Genomic DNA, 22,608 nt, shown 5'->3' with positions numbered 1-22,608 from the left:
TCTTGCCCAGTTTTGCATGGGTAAAGCTCTCTTAGGGCAACCACCCCTAGTTACCAACCATTTTTCTCAGTCTCTTGATCTTTTGAGACCAAGGTTGACTGTAGTTCTCGTTGAAATTGACAGGTGGCATTTTTCCATTGCAAGGGACTGTTTTAAAGGGACTGTTTTAAACTACTAGTATTGTAACAGTTGCTGTAACTGTACCAATTTTTCTCAGTCCCAACGGGGAACAACGGACGTTAAGCCGTGCAGTGAGTGAGTGAGTGGAGCGTCTGTTGATACCAAATTGAACTATAGTTCTCATATAGCAACTGACATTTTTACGTTCCAGGGGACTGCTTTGAAGGATACTACTGCACCGGCAACTCCACCACCCCAGCGCCGTACGGTAACGATACCGGCGTGGGCGACATCTGCCCTCGTCACCACTACTGCGAAGCAGGGTCCCCGGAGCCGAGGCTATGCGCGGCGGGAACATACGCCAACCACACCGGCATGAGCGCCTGTCTGCTGTGTCCCCCGGGCCTGTGGTGTGTACCTGGCCAAGACCCGGTCTACTGTCCACAAGGTAACTTATATACGTTTGTGAATTACATATGGAGGACTTCATGACTCGAAATTCATTTTTGGGAATAGTTCCCTAGGTCCACGAAAAAAAATGATCAAGTAGAATTTCAAGAGAATCTGAGTGTGTACTGTCCACAAGTTAATGTCTTAGTAGATTACTTTTGGGAATTGTTCCTAAGTCTTAAAATAAGATATAGGATAAAACTAACAAGTAGAATTTTAACAGTGCATAATGCAGCCAGGATTTGGATCCCTATTGCTAGGTAGTGTGATCTGTGAAATCATGATATTTGTGCGATATTTTTGTGGTGAGATATGTGCAGGCAAGGAAGGCAACATGTAGAACAGCATTTCAGCACCAGGGACAGGGTAGTTTGTTAGTAACACGGCTCTGATTATTCCCTGTATACAGGTAGCTACTGTATCGGCAGCACTGACTCGGTGAAAGAGCAGACCCCGAAGCACTGTCCAGCAGGAACATACATAGCTACAGGGTAGTTTGTTAGTAACACTGCTCTAATTCCTATGTACTAGAGCAGCTGCATGGTAGTTTGTTAGTTACAACTTAAGGCTCTGATTCCGGTACATGTATTCCCCCCACAGGTAGCTACTGTATCGGCAGCACAGACTCGGTGAAGGAGCAGACCCCGGAGCAGTGCCCTGCAGGAACATATGGTAGCTACAGGGTAGTTTGTTAGTAACACTAACTCCTGTATTTCCCCCACAGGTAGCTACTGCGTCGGCAGCACGGACTCTGTGAAGGAGCAGACCCCAGAGCAGTGCCCTGCAGGAACGTACGGTGCAGAAGAGGGTCTGACGGCCGAGGCAGGCTGCACCAAGTGTCCGCCCGGCTACTGCTGCATCGAGCCTGGACTCACCATGCCTATCAGTGAGTGGGGTCCTTAAAACTTACGTCTTCTTGTTCCTACTACATGTACTGGTTCTATTGGCTGCCTCACCATGCCTATCAGTGAGTAGGGCCCTTCTTTTGGCCAAGTTTGTATCTAGTTCTATCAACTGATGCTCTTCTAGCAACCCTTCAGGTCTTTGGAATTCAAATTCATTTTACTATGTAAAAGGATATTTGGAGATTCCATATTCTTCCTTGTTGTGCTTTTGCTTTGAAAAATGTCAGCTACCAAAAACCAGAAGAACTCTGACTTGTTCTGTGTTGAAATTTGTTTTGATATTTTTGACTGCTCGTTCCAGACAAGACAAAAGCCGGGTACTACAGCACAGGCGGAGCGTCGAACTGCGGCCCGTTTGTGACAGAAACCGACTCGACCGACACGCGGGAGGTCTGTCCTGCCGGCTACTTCTGTCCTGAGGGCAGCGGGGATCCGTCACCCTGCCCACCTGGAACTTACAGGTGAGACTTTCACTTTTCTTTCTGTAGAATTGTGAGACTTTCACTTCCGTACAGGTGAGACTTCCTCAGACATCTGTCATGGTGACATTATCTCCATGATTTTTTGCTCTGTAAGAGTCTCATAGGATGGAAGAACCAACTTTTCTGCAGCTAAAGATTGATCCAAATTTCTGTATTTTTTACCTTTTCATACTACATGATTGTATTTCTTTACCTATCCTATAAAGTTTCCTGGTACTTACCTGTACAGGTGAGACATCTTCAGACACCAGAGATATGACTGTGTGTGAACATTTTAACTCTGCGAGAATCTCAAGACCTTCCCGGTCAATGAATATTATTGCAGAAAATTTACAATTCTTTTAAAACTTAGAATTTCACATCAAAACACAGCATTACAAAACAATAAGCTTATCACATGATAGTACTAAAAAATCCTTGAATCATTAATGTATGCTCAAAGTAGTTCAGATTGATACAAATTTCTATAATTTTTACCTCTAGTACGAACAACCAGCTTCCGTCGGAAGACCGCTGCACGCGCTGCCTGGCCGGGTACTTCTGCCCAGAGTACCACATGACGGACAAACCCGATGACCACGGCGACACGTACAAGTGCGCCGCGGGCTACTACTGCGGCCGCGGGTCCAACACCTCCCAGCCGCTCAACGAAACCTTTGGAGACATCTGTCCAACCGGTTTGTGATTTTGTAGCTTTGACAGGATCCACTTTACTTTTACAATATTGTTTTCACATTTCTTGTACACTCAGGTAGATTAAAAACAACTTGTATTGGTTGTTTTTGTTATTTTTGTCAGCCATCTTGTATTTTACTAAATTATTGCTCTTCATTTCCAATGTTTTTGCATTTTTGTCCCATCCTCTTTCAATAGATGTGAATAGTAAAATAAATTTGAGTTTGATTCAAGATGGCCTTATTAGTTGCAGTAACTGTTACATTGTAGTTGCAGTTACATTGTAGTTGCAGTTACATTGTAGTTGCAGTTACATTGTAGTTGCAGTTACAGTAAGCAATGTACAATCAGTCTATGAAAGCTGAATGTGAAAACAAACTGATGTTCCGTTCCAGGGCACTACTGTCCGCTGGGGTCCTCAGCAGCACAACCATGCGAGGCGGGAACTTTTGCAAATGAGACGGGACAGTCTTCCTGCGACCAGTGCCCAGAGGTAAGGCTGGACTTCATTATGGATTAATCTGTGGTAACATCCACAGCATATATTCCAAGCAAGGTCTCTAAAGTACTTTGAGTAGCTTCATAGAAAGAGATAGAAAGCACTAGTGCTTTAGCAGACATAAAATTGTGAATTTCGAAAGACTGAACTTTAGATAATATCTAATTAGATGATTTATTCTTTTCCTTCTCCTGCCAGGTACTACTGTCCTGCAGTTCTTACATGAGTTGATAGATGGCACTTTTGTGTCACAGGGGTTCTACTGTGAGAGCGGCACGTCCATACCTGGTTCCTGCCCTGCCGGGTACTACTGCCCTGCAGTTCTTACATGAGTTGATAGATGGCTCTTTTGTGTTACAGGGGTTCTACTGTGAGAGCGGCACGTCCATACCTGGTTCCTGTCCTGCCGGGTACTACTGCCCAGCCGGCACAGACAGCCAGTTTAAGAACCCGTGTCCGCAGGGGAAGTACAACAACCTCACGGAGAGAACCGCAGGCGCAGACTGCCTGTCCTGTCCTCCGGGGTATGTTACTCCATTTTTACTCTGTGAGATATACAACTATAAATCAGGCATGTTTGTGTGTGCGTGCCTGTGCCCGAGTATGTGTGTGTGTGTGTGTGTATGTGTATGTGTGTGTGTGTGTGTGTGCGCGTGTGTGCGCCTATGTGTGTGTGTGTGCGTACATGCTTGTTTGTGTGTGTGTGTGTATGTGTGTTTGTGTGTGCATGTGTGTGTGTTTGTGTGTGTGCGTGTTTGTGTGTGTGTGCGTGCGTGTGTGTGTGTTTGTGTTTGTGTGTGTGTGCGTGCGTGTGTGTGTGTGTGTGTGTGTGAGGTATGAAGACTAAGAGTTGCTCCTACCTTACAGGTCCTACTGCCAGACCCCGGGCCTGGCCTGGCCCACAGGCGAGTGTGATCCGGGCTGGTTCTGTACGATCGGGGCGAAGTTGGCCCAGCCGGGGACGGTAGCGGAGGGCGGGCGCTGCTCTCCCGGCCAGTTCTGTCCCGGCGGCAGCTCCGAGGCCACGCCCTGCACCCCCGGGATGTACTGCGACAACCACGGGCTGGCCGAGCCCACCGGGAACTGTACTGCTGGGTACTACTGTCTGCTGGGGGCCAGTACGGACATGCCTAATGGCACTGCAGGTAGGACTACTACATAACTTACATAACTCTAACCCACTGTGGTATAACTAGTACATGTTGTACTACATAACTCCAACTTACATAACTCTAACCCACTGGTATAACTACTATACATAACCCACCGGGAACTGTACTGCTTGGTACTACTGTGTGCTGGGGCTACTACGGACATGCCTAATGGCACTGCAGGTACATGTAGGACTATTAAAATACATTTAAAAATGTACTGCTTTCTCTGCTTAGCACTCAGCATTTACAAGAAAGAGATATGAGAAGGTCTAGCACACTAGCTTCCTGCTATAGTGCTTGGACAAATGTGTGGCCCAAGGGCTTCTGAAATGTGGATGGGCGCCATCCTATGCTTACCTTTAATAACTATAGGTTCAGCCTTGGGTGCCTTTGAAAAAAATTATGCCCAACAGGTCATCCAACTAAAGAGAGACAATGTCCCTACATTACATGTATGTCATGTGTAATAGAGGTTTATTTCTGTAGTCAGACATTACTTCTTTCACAGCTAGTACATATTATCATGGATGATAGCTTTCCCAGAAGCAAAGAACTAGAATCTAAGGACTAGAATCTGATGTTTTCCATTTTTTTCAGGTGATGCCTGCCCCATGGGCCACTACTGCCCAGAGGGAAGCAGCAATGGAACCACCTGTCCACCTGGCACCTTCTCCAACGTCACAGGTAAGAAAGTTTTCACTAAATAGCAAGGATAAACATGGAGCTGTAGGGAATGATACACACATACATTGTGTGTCATTGGGCATTGTGTTTCCCATCTTTTAATGCTTAGATACAAGAAACTTCTACGCCGATTTTGCGTACCAAATTTGATGTTGAAAATAATGTATTTGTTTGCTTGATTTCATAGCATGAAAGTTCATCTGTGTAACTTGGTATGATTATGTTGAAAAGGCTAAAACTTAATGTACCACCACTTTCGGAATGGACTCTTCTACTGCAGCTTCTGTGAAATTTAGTAAAAACTACAGGTGATGTGTGTCCCCAAACCTGCAATAAAGATTTTTCATTCAATTATAGCAGGTAACATAACGCAGGGAGTTGGGAGACTCCTTCATGCCTGTACTTCCCCTAAAAAATAACAACAAAGTCACAATTTCTGCAGGAAATAGCTGAATGTTTCCCTTAAATACCTTGGTACTGTGTTGATCATTAGTTATAGAGTTCTAGCTTTGTTCCAACACAAGAAAGAAACACACCATAAATTTTCATTCAATCTGACTAAGGTTGACAAGATCGACCAAAAATTTATGATGTGTTTCTTTCTTGTGTTGGAACAAAGCTAGAACTCTATAACTATGCATTCCACCAACACAGATGAGCTTTCATTTGAGTATGGTGATCCTAAGGATCACTGTTAATAACACAGATCTGTGGTTGTTTTCCTGACAGGTAACCGGGAGTTGGGAGACTGCTATGACTGCACCATGGGGAGTTACTGTGAAGGTTTTGGGAACGTGGAGCCGACTGGCCTGTGTGCGGCCGGGTACTACTGCCCAGGCGGACAGAACACATCCACACCACTGGAGTATCAGTGTCCACAGGGTCAGTCTTCTCTGTTTAATCACACATCGTCAAATAAACCAAAAAAATACATACCGGTAGGAAATAATTAGCAATAAACTACATGAAAACCAAGACAGCTAGTTCAGTCATAATAAACAAAATTTAATGATAATATCCCTCACTCTTGTCAGGTCATTTAAAGATTCATTCAAACTTCAAGATGAAGGTTTGCAATTATACAGACTACATGTATGCTAAGAAAAGATCCTACAGTAGCAAGGCTGTAACCATTGTCCAAAGGTGGCTAATGGTCACTCTTTGGCCGATAGTTACAACCTTGCCACCAAAGGCAATGCACTGCTTGAATGTAGATTAGTACAGACAGCCGGAGACTTGGAAAGCATGACCTGAGTGCCACGGCCTTTTCTTAGCTGTGAAATCTGTTACAGCGTTAAACGCTGCTGACAGCCTCGTACGTGATTGTGAAGCTTATTTTAATGCACTAAATAGTTCTTGTCGTTATTCTAGATATAATTCACTGAGCACTATCGCACTGATTGTCATTTTTACTTCCACAATGTATTCAGCTCGCATGCCCTAGTTAGTTTTCATTAGGCCTGACATCTAGTGGTGCAATCAGAAACATTAACGAAGCATTAAAGATGTGACCGCCAAGTACACTCTGCCTTTTTATTGACTGAGACAATTCGGTTTCTCTATCCCCTCCCTGTGCCATGTCTGTAGGGCACTACTGTGAGGATGGCAGTACAGAACCGGTGCGCTGTGAGTCTGGCTCCTACCAGGACCAGATGGGCCAGCCTGGCTGTAAGCAGTGTCCGGCTGGTTACTTCTGTGATAACACCATGGACCCCGTCGTGCTGTATAACAACACTCTCTGTCTGGAAGGTAACACCGTACAATCTTTTCCAATTTTCCAATTATCCAACATTGTCATTACAAAAAAAAAATCAACAATTATCTGATGATGGTACATGTAAGTCTTTTCAGAAAGGTCTTTGATATATTGTAAACTCATTTACTTATTTGTTGTATCCATCATGAATTTGGAGAACAAAAAAATCCCAAAAGAAAAACATAAAAAATTCAAACTTTACAGGATGAGGTCCACCAAAACTCAGAAACAAGGGCTTCAACTTTTTGTCTTTGGAGTTACATGTACACAACTATACCGCATATTTGTCTTATGAGACTATAAATAATAAGAATAACTAGTTTGAATTGACACATGTTCATTTGTGCTTGAACTTCCACAATGTTGCCTGCAGGTTACTTCTGCCCTCTTGGTACTAAGTACGCAATGGAGCACCCCTGTCCCCGGGGGAGTTTCAGTAACACCACGGGGCTGAGCTCGGAGAATGACTGCATCCCCTGCCCTGGAGGGTATTACTGCGATGAGCTGGCACAGATCTCCTACACCAAACTGTGTGCTGCAGGGTAGGTATTAAACTTTTCTGTTCTCCTAATGTACACTCAGTCATGTTCAACATGGACTCAAGGGGCCCGCATGCCTTCTTCCATAGAGCGTAACCGGCAGTTTTAATTTGTACGTAGAGTGTAGACAGACCGCTCTAATTCAACGTAGAGCGTAATTGGTGCATTTTGCGTAGAGCGTAATGCGTGTTTTAATTCTACGTAACGCGTTGTAGCCAGTTGGAATTTAATATAAAGCGTAAACGAGAGGATTCCTAAATTCAGCAAGCTCTCAATTTTAGCATAGAGCGTTGTCGGGACCCCCCCCCCCATGCAGCCCCCCTTATGAAGTCGGATTTTCACCCAGGTACTACTGCAGAAGAGGTGCGATTGAGTCCACCCCTAACCAGACGGACGATGCCAACTCCTGCCCGGCGGGTTTCTACTGTCCTGAAGGCACGGCCGAGCCACAGAAGTGCGACCTGGGGACCTTCTCAGACAACCCCAACCTGGTCAGGGCAGACCAGTGTCTCAACTGCACAGAAGGTACGGAATGGCAGTTACATGTGGAGCTTACATGTATGGAATGGAAACAGACTGTTTCTGAATCTTAAAAAAAGAATATGTTACTGTCATAATGGAACATAAAGTGAAAAATAATATGAAATAACTTCTAACAGTGTTTCCTTTCTTAGATCTTTAATGTTTTCTTTTCTTACATCTTTAATGTTTTAATTCATACTTTTCATGGTGATTTATTTATGTTGAGCAATATGATAGCCATGATAGTTAATATCTGTTATTTACCTGTTGTCATTTACCATTTGTTTACCAGGTAATGTTGTCGTTGACCTGCTGTTGTTTACCTGTTGTTATTTACCCTTTGTTTACCTGTTCCCAGGCATGTACTGTGGAGAGTACAATATGACAGCGCCCAGTGTGAAGAGTGTTGGGCAGGGTTCTACTGTCCGGAGGGCTCCCCAGGCCCAGACTGGATCGCCTGCTTTTGTTTACCTGTTGTTTGCTGTTGTTTACCTGTTGTTATTTACTGTTGTTACCATAGGGATGTACTGTGGAGAGTACAATATGACAGGGCCCAGTGGCGAGTGTTGGGCAGGGTTCTACTGTCCGGAAGGTTCCCCAGACCCAGACTGGATCGCCTGTCCACAGGGACACTTCTGTACTAACGGCACTCATACACCGGAACCATGCCCAAGGGGTGAGAGCTTCTACTTACTCTTATCTTATAAAACTCTTGTTCTATGTTCAACTATTAATATGGAGATTCTTCCTTGACACAACAAAAAATTACTTTTGTATGGTCTTCTACAACTAAAGATCTAATTGTAATTGTTGTTTTTGATTATTTATAAGATAATTGGCTTGATGACAGCGGCACAAACTTTTGGTACATTTGGTTTTTTGATTCAATTTTTTTTAAACTGGGAGAAACCAATAAAGACATCTTGTATCTTGCATCTTACTGTTAGTATTCATTTGTGGCAAGAAATTACTACTTAAACACAGTAAATCTACCCAGTAAGGCATACTGCACAAAAAAAATAATGTAACTGATCTTGAGGTAGTAGAGTAATGTTAGAAGATCCTTCAGAGCCTGTTTTTGACGCACACCTCTTGGTCTATGTTGATCAGGCACATTTTCCAACGAGACCCATCTGAAGTCAGCAGGAGAGTGTTACCAGTGTCTGATCTTGAGCTGGTAAGAGTTATGTTAGAAGATCCTTCAGAGTCTGTTTTTGACGCACACCCCTTGGTTTATGTTGATCAGGCACATTTTCCAACGAGACCCACCTGAAGTCAGCAGGAGAGTGTTACCAGTGCACGCCCGGCCAGTACTGTGAGACCGAGGGCTTGACAGAGCCAACGGGGTCCTGCGGAGAAGGTGGGGAAGGATTTTATTATCAAATGAAGTTATTTTACCCAAAATGCACACTGTTTAGTGACATATACAGTTCTCTTGTCCAACTGCCTTACATTTAGGCCATAGGTTCACATGTCATCATTAAACACTTAAGTCTTGATAATTAATGTAACAAAAAAAAAAAAAATTCAAAAAGAATCAACTTGTGAATTTGGTTTGAAGGAAGTCAGTGATCAACAAGATTCACGAGACCAACAAATGTTGTGGAAAATAATTCAAAAGTATATTTTATGTTGTGTCTTAAGTGTAATGTTTGCTAGCTTTTACTAGCTGCTTGTATTAATCAACCATATGAACTCTTCCCCAGGTTACTACTGTCCTGAGGGAACCGTTCACAGAGAGCCCAACGACACGTACTGCCCCATCGGCCACTTCTGCCCGGGCGGCGTGTCCTTACCTCTGCCATGTAGGAACAACAGCCATGTAAGTCTGTATATATTACATGCACAGTTACTGATGTGTTCATTGATGTCTTACTCATTTCTTCATTTTGCAGCTTGACTGATTTTCCATTAGTTGTTTGATTTGTAAGACAGTATAGATGACAAGTACTCTGTAAAAGCAGTGCTAAGCCAATGACTGCCAGTTGCCAATTTTAGCAACTGGCAGTCACACTACTATAGTTGCCAGTTTTCTTCTCTCTTTCCAAGTCACTTGCAAGAAGACTTTTATGGGAGAGCTGCTCTTTTGTGGCTTCATAGAAGCAAAGTTTGGGGGATCTTAGAAAGAAAACAAAAATGAAGGCAGACACATATTAAAATGCACAATATCAATATTGTAGTAAAATGTTAAACTTTATTCTAACACACTATTGTGAAGTAATTGGTCATTAATTATCCTGATGAAGGCAACAGTGGTCACTGAAAATTTGATCCCTGTAAATAGTGTGTTGGATTAAAGTTTAACATGTTACTATGATTACTACCAACACAGATGAACTTTTATGATATTGATATTGTGTTGTCCTAATATCAACTCCGCCCCCCTCCCCCCAGGTGAACCACACCCATGCAGTGATGTGCTACAGCTGCGAGGCTGGTTACTTCTGCGAGGCTGCAGGCGTGCAGACCATCTGCCCCGCCGGGTACTACTGTCCGCAGGTAAAGCAAATGTTGTTTTTGTAACTCTTGTGCATTTTTTTAAATTTACTTCAGTTTCACCTCAAAACAAGGCTCGTGAGAGCCACTTGCATGTTTTGGGTTACAGTGATGACCTGTGGTCAGATATTTGTTCACCCTAGATTTAAACCGTTGGAGGTTGTATCTACCGTGGAAACATTCATGGGGAAGCTTGTTCCGCAGTAAAGTGGTTCTGGGGAAGAAACTGTCAGCATGAAATTTTCTCTTGAGTGATGGAGTATTGAGGAAGAAAGGGTGATTTTCTGCTGTAAAGGCGGCTAAGCATGTTCTTGCAGAGAATGTTCGAAATGGGGGTACAAGGGAGTGAAGTTCATCAGAGCATCTGCCGTGGAAATATCGAACCAGGCTTGCAACATCGCGCCGGTTTATTATTTACTTTGTATATTGCCTGATGTTTGTCTCTTTGAGACTGTTCTGATGTTTATGACTGATGTGGTGCTCCAGTACCTGTTAGACAGTACCTGTTAGTTCCTCCCATGCGTATCACATTGGGTAGCAAGTTTCCTTGTACATGTAGACCTGTTGTGTGTGTAAAACTACTCATGTTTGTGTAAATAAGGTAATTTGATGTGTGTCAGAGCATCCTGGAGTTGTTGTTGTCTTAGGGTAGACTTGATAGTACTCTTAGACTTGTTTCTCTGATTTTTATGTTTCTGTACAACATCGGATGTCTGAGTCTGTTTTTTAAACAACTTCCCCCAGGGCACGGGGTCGGACCTGCGCGCCTGTCCCCGGGGTACCTACAGCGACCAGCAGGGACTGTACGCGCTGGAGCAGTGCAAGCCCTGCGACGCTGGGATGTACTGTGACGAGGAACATCTCAGCTCACCTGCTGGTAGGGAGAAATAACCTGCTACTTACTATAATCTTTTAACTTGATATCCATTTTGTTCCTGCTTTATTTTAGGCAAAGTAAACCCACACCAAGACAAAAACAAATTCATGTTTGTGTACTGCCTCAACATGAGTTGTTACTGTCATTGGCAGTCCAATCTTATTCCACAGTTGTTACACCTATGGAGGTATGACTTAAGGCACAATATGTAATATATGATCCACCATAAAGATGAATTAAAACATTTTTCAAAAAGGCAAGTACAGATAGGAAAAACGACTGAGACCTATTTGATATTCTGCTCCAATATGACTTTTGCTCTGTTCCTTTATGATTGTAACATGAGTCCAGCCTTGTTAGCTGTTGCACAAGATCTGCTAAAGTGCAGGACTACAAGGCTGTACTCCTGAGGCTACATGAATCGCTGATTTTTAAACTCCAATTCTGTCCTCCAGGCCTGTGTGCAGCCGGTCACTACTGCGTGTACGGCGTGGACAGAACCAATCCTGACGGGGACAACGTCACGTCTGCATCCAACAGCTCCGACTGTCCGTACCACGACGGTGCCATGACGGGTTATGGTGGGATCTGTCCCCAAGGCCACTACTGTCCTAACGGCACAGACTACCCCAATCCCTGCGCTCCGGGTACATACGCCCCAACCACAGGCATGGCAGAGTGCCTCACGTGTGAACAAGGTAAGCAAAATGCAGAACCAACTATTGTCTCTGTGGCCACATTCCGAGGTTCTTAAAATTGATGGTGCTGAATTGCAGTCAGTTCTGTAGTGGCAGCTTACATGAACTGATTATCATAGGACTGTAAAGTTTTGACCTCAGACAAAGATGAACACATTTTCCAAGTGTGGTAGGTTCTTTAATATGGTCGAGGTGTGGCTCTTCCCAAAAAGGGGGCCTCCATATTTTAGCTTAGCTTTTCAAACCTATAGCATTTATAATAGTTTGTGATTATAATCAATTAATATCCTTGCTTGAATTTGGATTCCAACCTGAGTTGCAATCCACAGGAAATTGGTGAAGTTATAATAAAGATGATAACTTATGAATTTGTAAACGTGGCAGATTTATAATTTATGATTTTTTCATCCTTGACACTGTAGGTTACTACTGCCCGAATGCCACCGTGGACTATGCAGACAACCCATGTCCCTCAGGGCACTACTGCCCCGCCGGCACACATCAGGGCAATGACAACCCCTGCAGCCCCGGCACCTTCAACAACAAGACTGGCAGCTACGACCCCGCCGACTGTGTGTCCTGCCCAGGTATGGAAACTCTCCTGACGTGTGTTGGTGGTCAACTTGCTGAATCTGTCCTGTTTTTTGTGGTCAGGTTGTGGTGAAACTGTTGTGTTTTTGTGGATAACTTGTACTGAAACTGTACTTGTTTTTGTGGTGAACTTGTGCTTAAGCGGTCCTTGTTTTTTTTTGTAAACTTGTGCTGAAACTGTCTATTTATCGAGGCCCAGTGGCCCATGCAAGGCTGAGTACTACTGCTCAGGACCGTCATTTTGTCACATTGTTTCACAGTTACATTACAATGCCCCCTTCACTCTAGGTGGCTCCTACTGTGACACAAGTAGCCTGTCCAGCCCCAGTGGCCTTTGTGATGCAGGGTACTACTCCTCAGGGCAGTGTACTGTACTGTAAAGTTAACCCTACTGCCCCCCTCCCCACTAGGTGGCTCCTACTGTGACACAAGTGGCCTGTCCAGCCCCAGTGGCTTGTGCGATGCCGGTTACTACTGCTCAGTAGCCTCCACCACAGCCACCCCCAGTGGGACGGGTGGAGACAGGTGCCAGGCTGGCTACTACTGTCCCCAAGGAGCGTCCTTCCCAAAGGCCTGCGACCCAGGCTACTTCTGTGCTGTGGATGGCCTCAACCAGACGTCTGGGGAATGTGATCCAGGTAGGCTACTATTCTCCTCTTCTAGCACATTTCTCAAGGTTTAAAAGCTGTTAAAAGGAAGGATTCTTCTGCTGAATTCTTCTGCAGTAAGTATTACAATTTGGGTGTTAGAACTTGAATTTAGAGTGTTTTATTCTTTTCGTGGACCTATGGCTACTGGCTATGTGAGTAAGTGAGTGAGTGAGTGATTCATTATTTTCTAAAAATGAATTCTGTCGTATTTTGTTTGCCTCAGGTTTCTACTGTACCTCCATGGCTGTGCTGTCCAACCCACAAGATGGCAATGTCACAGGTAAGACGGTCACTTCCAACTACATTTCATACAAACCTGTTTATGATATGAAAGTGTTATAACAGGATTACCTGGTGCAGGCCACCATAAGAGTCTTACTAATGTAGGAGATGAAAGCAAATCCAAAGGATATACTGTAAAGTAAGCGTAATTCACAAATTTTTAAAAGTTGCAGTTTGGTCATTTACTACAGTTGGTTGACCCATATTCTACTTTGAAACAAAAAACGTTTTACCCAATATTAAATCTTTCTCATTGCTCCATTCTGCTGTTTGATTGATTTGTTAAAGCCTTTTGCACAGTGATTTACTTTTAACCCTATAGACTTTGGGTCCTCCTGCGCCTACAGGCACATTGGGTAGCATCCAGTTCTATGATTTAGAGAGAAAAAATGTAGCTTGGCCCTACCCAAATTTCCTGTCTGTTTCCCCAGGTGCAGTTTGATCATAACTGCAGTTGGTTGGCTAATTCTACTTTGAAACAAAAACGTTTTACCCAAAACTAGTAGATTTCCTGTCTGTTTCCCCAGGTGACATCTGCCCCCAGGGTGCGTACTGCCCCCCCGCCTCCCCCTCCCCCAGACTCTGTCCCCCGGGATACTTTCTCAACAGCACGAGGAACGACGACCTGTCAGACTGTCAGACCTGCACGGCCGGGATGTACTGTGGGGAGAACGGGCTGGCCCAGCCCACCGCCCCCTGCGCCCAGGGGTACTACTGCCCCGGGGGTCAGGAGGTGGCAACACCGCAGGAATTCAACTGTACTCTGGGTAGGTAGACAAACCTGTGTATTTACTAAAACGTACTCTGGGTAGGTGGACAGGCTCAGCTATTATTCACTAAAGCTGCAGTGATGCAAATTAGCAGGCATGCAGGCAGTAAAACTGAGTTCTGGCACCACAGCACACTGAAAAACATTGGCAAAATCATCCTTTTATCTTATCTTTAGTTAATAGGTGTACTTCTAGAGGTAACTTTTTCAATTTGCTATTTGTCTACAAACTTCAAATTAATATGTGGAGTTCAAAACTTGGCCATGGTCAAGTTACAAGCATTCTACAACATCAAAACTATGACAAATGATAAAGAAAAAGTGACTAATCATGTCAAAGGCGCCTGGAAGTTTGCACCATTGTACTGGCTACTACAGTTAACACCTCTTTTCTCACCAGGTCACTACTGCCCAGCAGTTTAAAGCTGCCTGGTAGTTTGCACCTTTGTTTCTCTGTTAAAACTTCTTGCCTCACCAGGATACTACTGGCTAGCAGGTCAAAGATGCCTGGAAGTTGGCACCATTGTTTGACTCTTTACACCTCTCAGCCAAAGGTACCTGGAAGTTTGCACTGGGTATTATTTTTTTATACCTTAATCCTCACCAGACGACTACTGCCCAGCAGGTCAGAGGTGCCTGGAAGTTTGTACCAATTTGTTTCACTGTTTACTGGGTACTACTGTTAATGCCTCTCTCCTCTCTAGGCCACTACTGCCTGGCTGGTAGCGTCCTGCCAATTCGCTGCCCATCGGGACAGTACCAGGACCAGGAGGGGCAGTGGGGCTGTAAGAACTGCCCTGCTGGGTACTACTGCGATAATGTCAAGGAACCGGTGGTGCTGTACAACAGCTCAGCATGTCCAGAAGGTGAGTGGGTTTTGTGTGAGCTAGTGAGCAAATGAACATGGTACAAAATATGATGCCTGCCATAGGTTTTTTTACCAGTCCTGTGCCCAACTCTGGGAATTTTGTTCCAAAGTCTACCTTCCAGCATCCCAATTTCTACAATCATATAACTTCCAGCATCTGTGCAGAGCAAAATGTATCACAGAGAGCATCTGTAGCACCAGCACCTGTGCTGTAAAATGTGATCCAGATAGAATTGTCTTGAGGAAGGTGACAGACAGTCACCAAAATGTCGGCTGAATAAAAGACTTGGTTGTGTAAAAAGAGTTTCTTAACATGGTGACTTAACAACCTGTTGAACCTATTTACAAAGGGAAGAGCGCAAAATAATTTTCACATTATAATGAAGGTTCATCTGTGTTGGTAGTAGTCATAGTAAAAGGTTGAACTTCATTCCATCACACAATTAACAGGGAGAGACAGTGGTCACTGAAAATTTGATCTCTGAGACTATAAATTGTGTGTTGGAATAAAGTTTAACGTTTTTATCAGTAGTATAATTTTCACACTATCAAGTACAAGAATGAAATTTGCAACTACATGACTGTATATCTCCATCTCCAGGCTACTACTGTCCTAATGGCACTCGTTACGCTAACGAGTTCCCCTGTCCGCGGGGCACGTTCGGTAACCTGACGCGCCGGGAGAGCGTCGACGACTGCCAGCCATGCAGCGGCGGCCACTACTGCGACACCGAGGGCCTCACCCAGCCCACCGGGCCCTGCAGTCCCGGATACTTCTGCAAGGTGGCGTCCAACTCCTCAACTCCAACCTTTGGCACTGATGCGGACGAGTGCCCTGTGGGGTACTACTGCCCGGAGGGGACGGCGTCACCCCTAGCGTGTCCGCCCGGCACGTATAACCCGAACGTACAGAGGACGGACGTTACAGACTGTCTGAACTGCACGGCTGAGCGCTACTGTCCCTCGTGGGGCATGGACCAGCCTGGGCCAGAGTGTGAACCTGGTAAGGGTGGTTTAACGTTCTTATTGTTTGTTTCTTGTATTATTATTTTAAAACTATGTTGTAAATATTTTTAATGTGTCCTGCACAATATGTATGTACAGAAGGCGCAATTCAGCCTGTCTGGCTGCAATGTCTTTTATTAATAAACCATTTTTGATTGATTGATTGATTTATTGATTGATTCTTGATCTTATAGCAAGCTTCTGTCTTTTACTTGTCTTTGTTGTATTTTAGCTGTATGGAAATTCTATGGGACATGAAGTGCATTCGGGGTGGAGAACCATGATGATGTTTTTTTTTTTTAAAGAAAATTAAGTCTAGTTTGGAAGAAATAGAAAGTACTTTTTGACAAAACTTGCCAGTCTTTGCACAATGCACAACTCTTGTGCAATAAACTCCTTAACATGCTACAGTCTGTTTGAAAAATGGAATACATTCAATTTTTTTTAAAACCTATTTTCAAGGCACAGGTGATCATCATTCTCATTCTTCCCTCAGGTTTCTACTGTGAGGGTGGAGCCCACGTGGCGACCTTTGCTCTTTGCACCGCGGGTCACTACTGTCCGCAGGGCAGTTCCCACCCGACCCCGTGTGCCGCGGGCTCCTGGTCCAACACCCCCGGGCTCAGCCAGCAGGACAACTGCACACAGTGTCCAGGTAGGGGATACACAAAACATGTTTTTTTGCACTGCTAGAAACCTTTGTTACACAGTGATTGTATATGCAAGGTAAATATCTGCCAACTATGACTCAGTTACTAATAGCTGACTTTAATTTTATGCTGCTTATTTTGTTTCCATATAACATATCATTCTGTTTTGTTTATTTGTGCTGTTAGATATTTTTCCTGAATAAAGTGTGATGGATAAATCATCTTTTGGTAAATTTGGATGCTTTTATAATTGTGATTATTTTGATTGCTTATCAATTAATGTGCATGCAAAATTTTCATGTAAGAAAAGTTTGCTCTGCAGTAGATGATGTTTTTTCTCAAGTCATAATACTGGTAGAACATAAATACAGGAGGATGTAACTAACCTTTATCTTGCCCCCCCCCCAGGTGGCTTCTACTGCCCAGAGACAGGGATGACCGAGGTGACCCAGCAGTGCTGGGGAGGGTACTACTGCCCAGGGGGGGACGCTGTTCCCAACCCCCCCTCCACCATCTGCCCCGGGGGGGTGCACTGTCCCAATGGCAGCCAGACTTACCTGTCCTGCTCCAGCGGCACCTACGCTAACTACTCAGGTGAGAAACACACCTGTCAGGTGCTTATAAGTGTTAAATTTTAAGGAAAGCTTTAGCCTAATAATATTTCACTTTTCGTAAAGAAGTCTTTTGGGGCCAGAAGCTATATATAAGGCTGACAATGAGATTTCATTATACAGTTACTGTAATAAAGTTAAGACACAAATGACTTATAATCAGCAGCTGATCATACTGTAAGTCATTTGTATCTTAACTTCGTAGAAAAGCTGTAATATTACAGTAACTCTATAATGAAATCAATTAAGTCTATGGCCTTAGGCTAAGGTTAGTGATACATAATATTATACATGTATTATAGAAAGTTGTGATAAGGTCCTAATACATCAAGATTTTGAAAAAACAAACTGAAAATATAAAACGTGTTATATTTGTTGGAAAGGAACAGGACAGACACCAATGCCATCTGTTTGGGTCAGACTCTGCAATTAACACTACTGTATTACATTACATTACATTATTGTATTTTTTTCTACATTTAAAAAGGATTGATTGAAAATTGATAGTCATAAAGGAAGGAATCAGACAAAAAGACAGTAATACTAACCACCCCATGGTTACTAACCGTTGCCCCCCCCCCCAGGTGCTGCTGAGTGTGACCCCTGCCCTGCCGGGTATTACTGCCTGCCTGTCCAGCCAGAGAATGCCACCATGGCCGCCACACTCTGTCCTCAGGGCTACTTCTGCCCTCAAGGTCAGTGAAAAAATTCCACATTTAGCCCGAATAAGACAATATAATGGGGGTTCAGACTAAAATAAAGTGTAATTTGCCTCCTAAACTTGACATGATAACCGTTGCCCCCCCCCCCACTGAGAATGCCACCATGGCCGCCACACTCTGTCCTCAGGGCTACTTCTGCCCTCAAGGTCAGCGATAGAAAATTACCAGGTTTAGCAAGAATGACTCATAATGACATTTTTTCAGAGGCTGACATAATTTTAGACATAGTTTGAGACAATTACCTTTTATCATGTAGATTTTGAAGTTATTTTGTACTCTGTTTCCATGCTCTTTTATCCTTGTTATTTGCAATAACCCTTCAGGCAGGAATCTGCAATTAACTTATCGTTATCGTTATTGTGTACCAAAGTGTCATATTTTGCCCCCCTCCCCTCCCACAGGCACCGGATTGGACTGGCAGTCTTGCCCCTCCGGAACCTACAGCGACCAGAGAGGATTGTGGGATACCAGCCAGTGCACAGCTTGTGACGGCGGGACGTATTGTGACGACCTTCACCTGACACGACCTGCGGGAAACTGCTCAGCTGGTACGTCAAGGTCAAATTGTAGATAAAAGGAACAAGACAACAGACTTACCAAATAATACAATTATTTGTTCAAGGTAGTTTTGTAGAAAGTTGGCTACATCCATTGACTATTGTAACAAACAAGATACAGACTCTGAAACCTAATTACAGCTGCAATACTAAACAAACAAGGACATGTGTTACTTTTGAAGTGTGTTCAGCTTTGTCATGTTTGTGCCCCCTTCCCCCCTAGGTTACTACTGCAGGTCAGGTGTGAACCGGCCTGACCCCAGCACCCCAAACACATGTAGCCAGGTGAGGAACTCCACCGACAACTCAACTGACTGCCTCTGTCCCGACCAGACCTACCACACAGGTGAGACTTCAGCACCTTTACTGGCACAATGGACCTATACCATTATTACGTCAGTTTGTTTACCGCAATGAATGCCGGTCAATCGACGTGTTTGTGTAGCGTTAGCCTAATATAAGGCTTTTAATACAGTACTACTTTCGTCTAATGTCACAACTAAATCACCCATGCGGCAGGTAATGCTGTGTCAACAAAACTAGACGCAGCAAAAAATCAGACATACCTTAGGTTGAAAACTTTGAAATGATCTTTATTCTTTAACTGACCGTTCTAGAATGTTCTTTAGGACAGGTAAACAAACTGTGACGTAATAATGGTATAGGTCCATTAGGTTTACAAACTGGTCATCAGACATAACATTATGATAGAAACTGACTCTAACTATAAACTCTAGTTTTCATCAATACGGATCCAATGTGATGTTGACCCTTTTATATAGTCCTAGTTGACCATAGATCTTTGTAAAACTATAAAAAAAAAAAAAATTATGTAGTATCTTGCAGTCATATATAGCATTTTCAAGTCCCTTTGATATGATGTACCCATACCTACCTCTCCATGCAAGTTTCTATATTTTATAGGAAGCATAGATAGTTAAGTTTATTGCCTGAAAACAAACAACTCCCTTTTGGCTATTATTTTACACCATATTGAAACAAGCATCTTTGACATTAGAACTGGACTTTATAGTTTTAGAACTGGACTTTATAGTTAGAATTGAACTTTTTATCAGAACTTTAGAACTGGACTTTATAGTTAGAATTGAACTTTTTATTAGAACTGAACTTTATATTTGTGTTTAGAACTGAACTTTATATTTGAGCTTAGAACTAAACTTTATATTTGTGTTGTTTAATGTTTAGCTTAAGAAGCGGATTCATATAGGCTATATAGCCTCTTATCCGACCATTATTATGTTGTTATGTTTTGTGACATTGCACTCATACAATACCTTTTCCTTTGAGGTATTACACTTCATTGCAGCTCCCAGGTTGTACTATTGTGTACATAATGCCTTAAAGTCTTTTTCTTTTGTTGTGTCCCTTACAGGAGACGGTGGCCAGTGCCCGTTGGGTCACTACTGTCCCGAAGGCACCACAGCCCCCCTCCCCTGCCCAGCCGGCACCTACAGCAGTGTGCAGGGCCTGGAGGAGTGTAAGGTGTGTCCCGAGGGCTTCTACTGTCTGGACAACAGCACTCAGTTCCTGGACACACCCTGTCCCACAGGTAAGAACCCTGTTTAGATATACAATGTATTACTAAGTTCAGCACAAACTTTTTGCAGCTTATGATCCAATGATCACAGAGTCATCTATGTCATCTGCATAACGTGACGTCAAAGAAGCAGTGGATTTCTCGGTCCCTGACACTGGAGTTTTACAGTTGAAAATTTGGTCCAGTTTCTTGTGTGAAAAATTTCAGTTGAAACTTGTATATATATATAATTCCCTTTTTCTCCTTCAGGTTATTACTGTCCAAATGGCACGAGCCAGCCATATAATTTCCCCTGCCCTCCTGGCACCTACAACCCTGCTAACTACAGCAGCTCCAATGCCTCCTGCCTGGCCTGTTCTGCTGGGATGTAAGGTTTCATCCAGGATGGTTTCTCATCAAAATTGTCTTTTTTTTTCCTTCAGGTTACTACTGTCCGAATGGCACGACCAGGCCGTATGAGTTCCCCTGCCCTCCTGGCACCCACAACCCTGCTAACTACAGCAGCTCCAACACCTCCTGCCTGGCCTGTTCAGCTGGGATGTATTGTGATGTGGAGGGGATGGAGGCACCGCGAGGGAACTGTAGTGACGGATACTACTGCGCCGGGGGGAGCCACACGCCCGCCCCACACCCCACTTCTGCCATCGGGGGACGCTGCAGGGAGGGGTACTACTGTCCTGCAGGTAAGGCTTCATCCAAGATATTTTTTTTATAAAACTCAACCCTAAAGTTTGACAGCAAAACCGACATTCTGGCGGCAGCAGCCGGCGCGTCCCTTCCTGCGCTGATTTTGACGGAGATGTTAGAATTAGAACATGCCAGGGGTTCGGTGTGTTCGATCCAGATCAGTCTATTGTTTTGGATTTTGTCTTGTAGTATAGGTTCTCTTGCAACAATCTTGGCCAAACCGTGCCAGAGTAGCTATTAAGTAAAGCATGCAAAAAGTTAAGGGTCAGCAACTGTTGTATGCATAATATACCTATGATGTATACCAAGCTTAATGCACATTTCAACTCTCATCACTGTTTCTCTCTCGACTGTCCAGGCACTGACCATGAGCTGGAGTGTCCAGGTGGTCAGTTCTGTGACGTGGCCGGTCTGTCGGAGCCAGCAGGACCGTGTGCAGCCGGCTTCTTCTGCCAGCTGAAGTCCACAACTGCCACGCCCCTGGACGGGTCCATGGGAGACGAGTGTCCGGCTGGTAAGCACTGATGAGCACAGATGTCTACATACTACACAACTGTAAATTCAAATGTTTGTCATAGTATTTTCCAACCTGGTGTATAAAGGTTTGTTGTTGTTTTTGTCATGAAAAAAATATTTGAGTGCTATCAACTCACGGTATTTTCATACTGATATTCCACATATTCGACAAGTACTGGAATTCTCAAAGATCTCAATGTTACTGAATTTAGAAAAGCTGTTGAACATAATAATGATTTGTAAATTATATATAATTTGTCATAATGTATATTTGTATATTCTCACAATAACAGCAGACACGTTTCAGGTAGAATCATCACTTCATCCTTACTAAAACATAGCAGCAGACATTGGTTTCTTGGTTTTCTTTTATGATGAAAATTCCTTAAATTTGTCCAGGTCACTACTGTGAGGAGGGCTCAGCCTACCCCACCCCCTGCTCCCCTGGCACCTACAGCTCCAGTAAGAGGAACACCAATGTTACCGACTGTAGGCTGTGCAGCTATTCTAGTAGCACAAGGCAATTTGGTACAGTTTTCCTTTGTAACAATAGCTCCTTAATTGTTTTTTCAGGTTACTACTGTGAGGAGGGCTCAGCGTACCCCACCCCCTGCTCCCCTGGCACCTACAGCTCCAGTAAGAGGAACACCAACGTTACCGACTGTAGGCCTTGCAGCTATGGGGAGTACTGTGGAGACTACAACATGACAACCACCTCAGGTATGGGCTCTTTAATAGTTAGATATGTTAGTAACAGTTTTGGAGCTCTTCCTGTTATTTAGGTAGGACAAATCTATGAGGAGGAAGACAGTACTCCAACTTCATCCTGACGTGTTACCTTTGTTAGGATATCTTGAGAGACAAAGATAAAGAAAAAAAACTGCACCAATGTGGGGTCGTGTGGCGCAGTCGGTAGCGCGTTCGGCTCACACCCGAGAGGTCGTGGGTTCGAACCCTGCCCATGTCACCGATCTTGTGCCCTTGGGAAAGGCACTTTACACGACTTTCCTCACTTCACTCAGGTGTAAATGAGTACCTAGCTTCGGCTAGGGACGTCCCTCGGATAGGACGTTAAATGGAGGTCCCGTGTTTGGGAGAGCCACACCCCACGCACGTTAAAGAACCCACCACACTTATCGTAGGGGACCTTCCCGGAGTAGGGGACCTTCCCGGTGTGAGTGGTTCAAGCCTTACAGTCTGGTCTCGGGGTTGACATCTTTGAAGAGGTGATAGTCACCTGTTATGTCAATCCTTCCACAAATGTGGTAAATTGTCATAAAATAAA

At 43.9% G+C, this 22,608-nt stretch overlaps 1 protein-coding gene across 1 annotated transcript in view; it reads left to right on the top strand.

Annotated features, from left to right (window-relative positions):
* Positions 1-22,608, top strand: part of LOC109475082 — a 130,278-nt gene that overhangs the window by 34,972 nt on the left and 72,698 nt on the right. The window contains exons 32-64 of the mRNA XM_019775624.1: positions 332-568; positions 1,295-1,456; positions 1,777-1,936; positions 2,441-2,634; positions 3,028-3,125; positions 3,492-3,655; positions 3,999-4,276; positions 4,883-4,969; positions 5,699-5,851; positions 6,557-6,718; positions 7,099-7,267; positions 7,611-7,789; positions 8,307-8,462; positions 9,033-9,146; positions 9,493-9,608; positions 10,181-10,285; positions 11,027-11,159; positions 11,615-11,857; positions 12,280-12,444; positions 12,859-13,086; positions 13,322-13,378; positions 13,908-14,147; positions 14,854-15,015; positions 15,619-16,020; positions 16,519-16,677; positions 17,081-17,266; positions 17,868-17,978; positions 18,407-18,553; positions 18,786-18,908; positions 19,956-20,132; positions 20,543-20,803; positions 21,166-21,321; positions 21,897-22,043. Of these exons, the coding sequence (XP_019631183.1) occupies positions 332-568; positions 1,295-1,456; positions 1,777-1,936; positions 2,441-2,634; positions 3,028-3,125; positions 3,492-3,655; positions 3,999-4,276; positions 4,883-4,969; positions 5,699-5,851; positions 6,557-6,718; positions 7,099-7,267; positions 7,611-7,789; positions 8,307-8,462; positions 9,033-9,146; positions 9,493-9,608; positions 10,181-10,285; positions 11,027-11,159; positions 11,615-11,857; positions 12,280-12,444; positions 12,859-13,086; positions 13,322-13,378; positions 13,908-14,147; positions 14,854-15,015; positions 15,619-16,020; positions 16,519-16,677; positions 17,081-17,266; positions 17,868-17,978; positions 18,407-18,553; positions 18,786-18,908; positions 19,956-20,132; positions 20,543-20,803; positions 21,166-21,321; positions 21,897-22,043 (5,631 nt within the window). The remainder of the gene's footprint in view (positions 1-331; positions 569-1,294; positions 1,457-1,776; positions 1,937-2,440; positions 2,635-3,027; positions 3,126-3,491; positions 3,656-3,998; positions 4,277-4,882; positions 4,970-5,698; positions 5,852-6,556; positions 6,719-7,098; positions 7,268-7,610; positions 7,790-8,306; positions 8,463-9,032; positions 9,147-9,492; positions 9,609-10,180; positions 10,286-11,026; positions 11,160-11,614; positions 11,858-12,279; positions 12,445-12,858; positions 13,087-13,321; positions 13,379-13,907; positions 14,148-14,853; positions 15,016-15,618; positions 16,021-16,518; positions 16,678-17,080; positions 17,267-17,867; positions 17,979-18,406; positions 18,554-18,785; positions 18,909-19,955; positions 20,133-20,542; positions 20,804-21,165; positions 21,322-21,896; positions 22,044-22,608) is intronic.

Source organism: Branchiostoma belcheri, unplaced genomic scaffold (assembly GCF_001625305.1).
Source record: "Branchiostoma belcheri isolate BF01 breed outbred unplaced genomic scaffold, Haploidv18h27 scaffold325, whole genome shotgun sequence".
Taxonomy (NCBI): Eukaryota; Metazoa; Chordata; class Leptocardii; order Amphioxiformes; family Branchiostomatidae; genus Branchiostoma; species Branchiostoma belcheri.
Note: the sequence above shows the minus strand (reverse complement) of the source record. Positions and strands in the feature narration are given on the sequence as shown.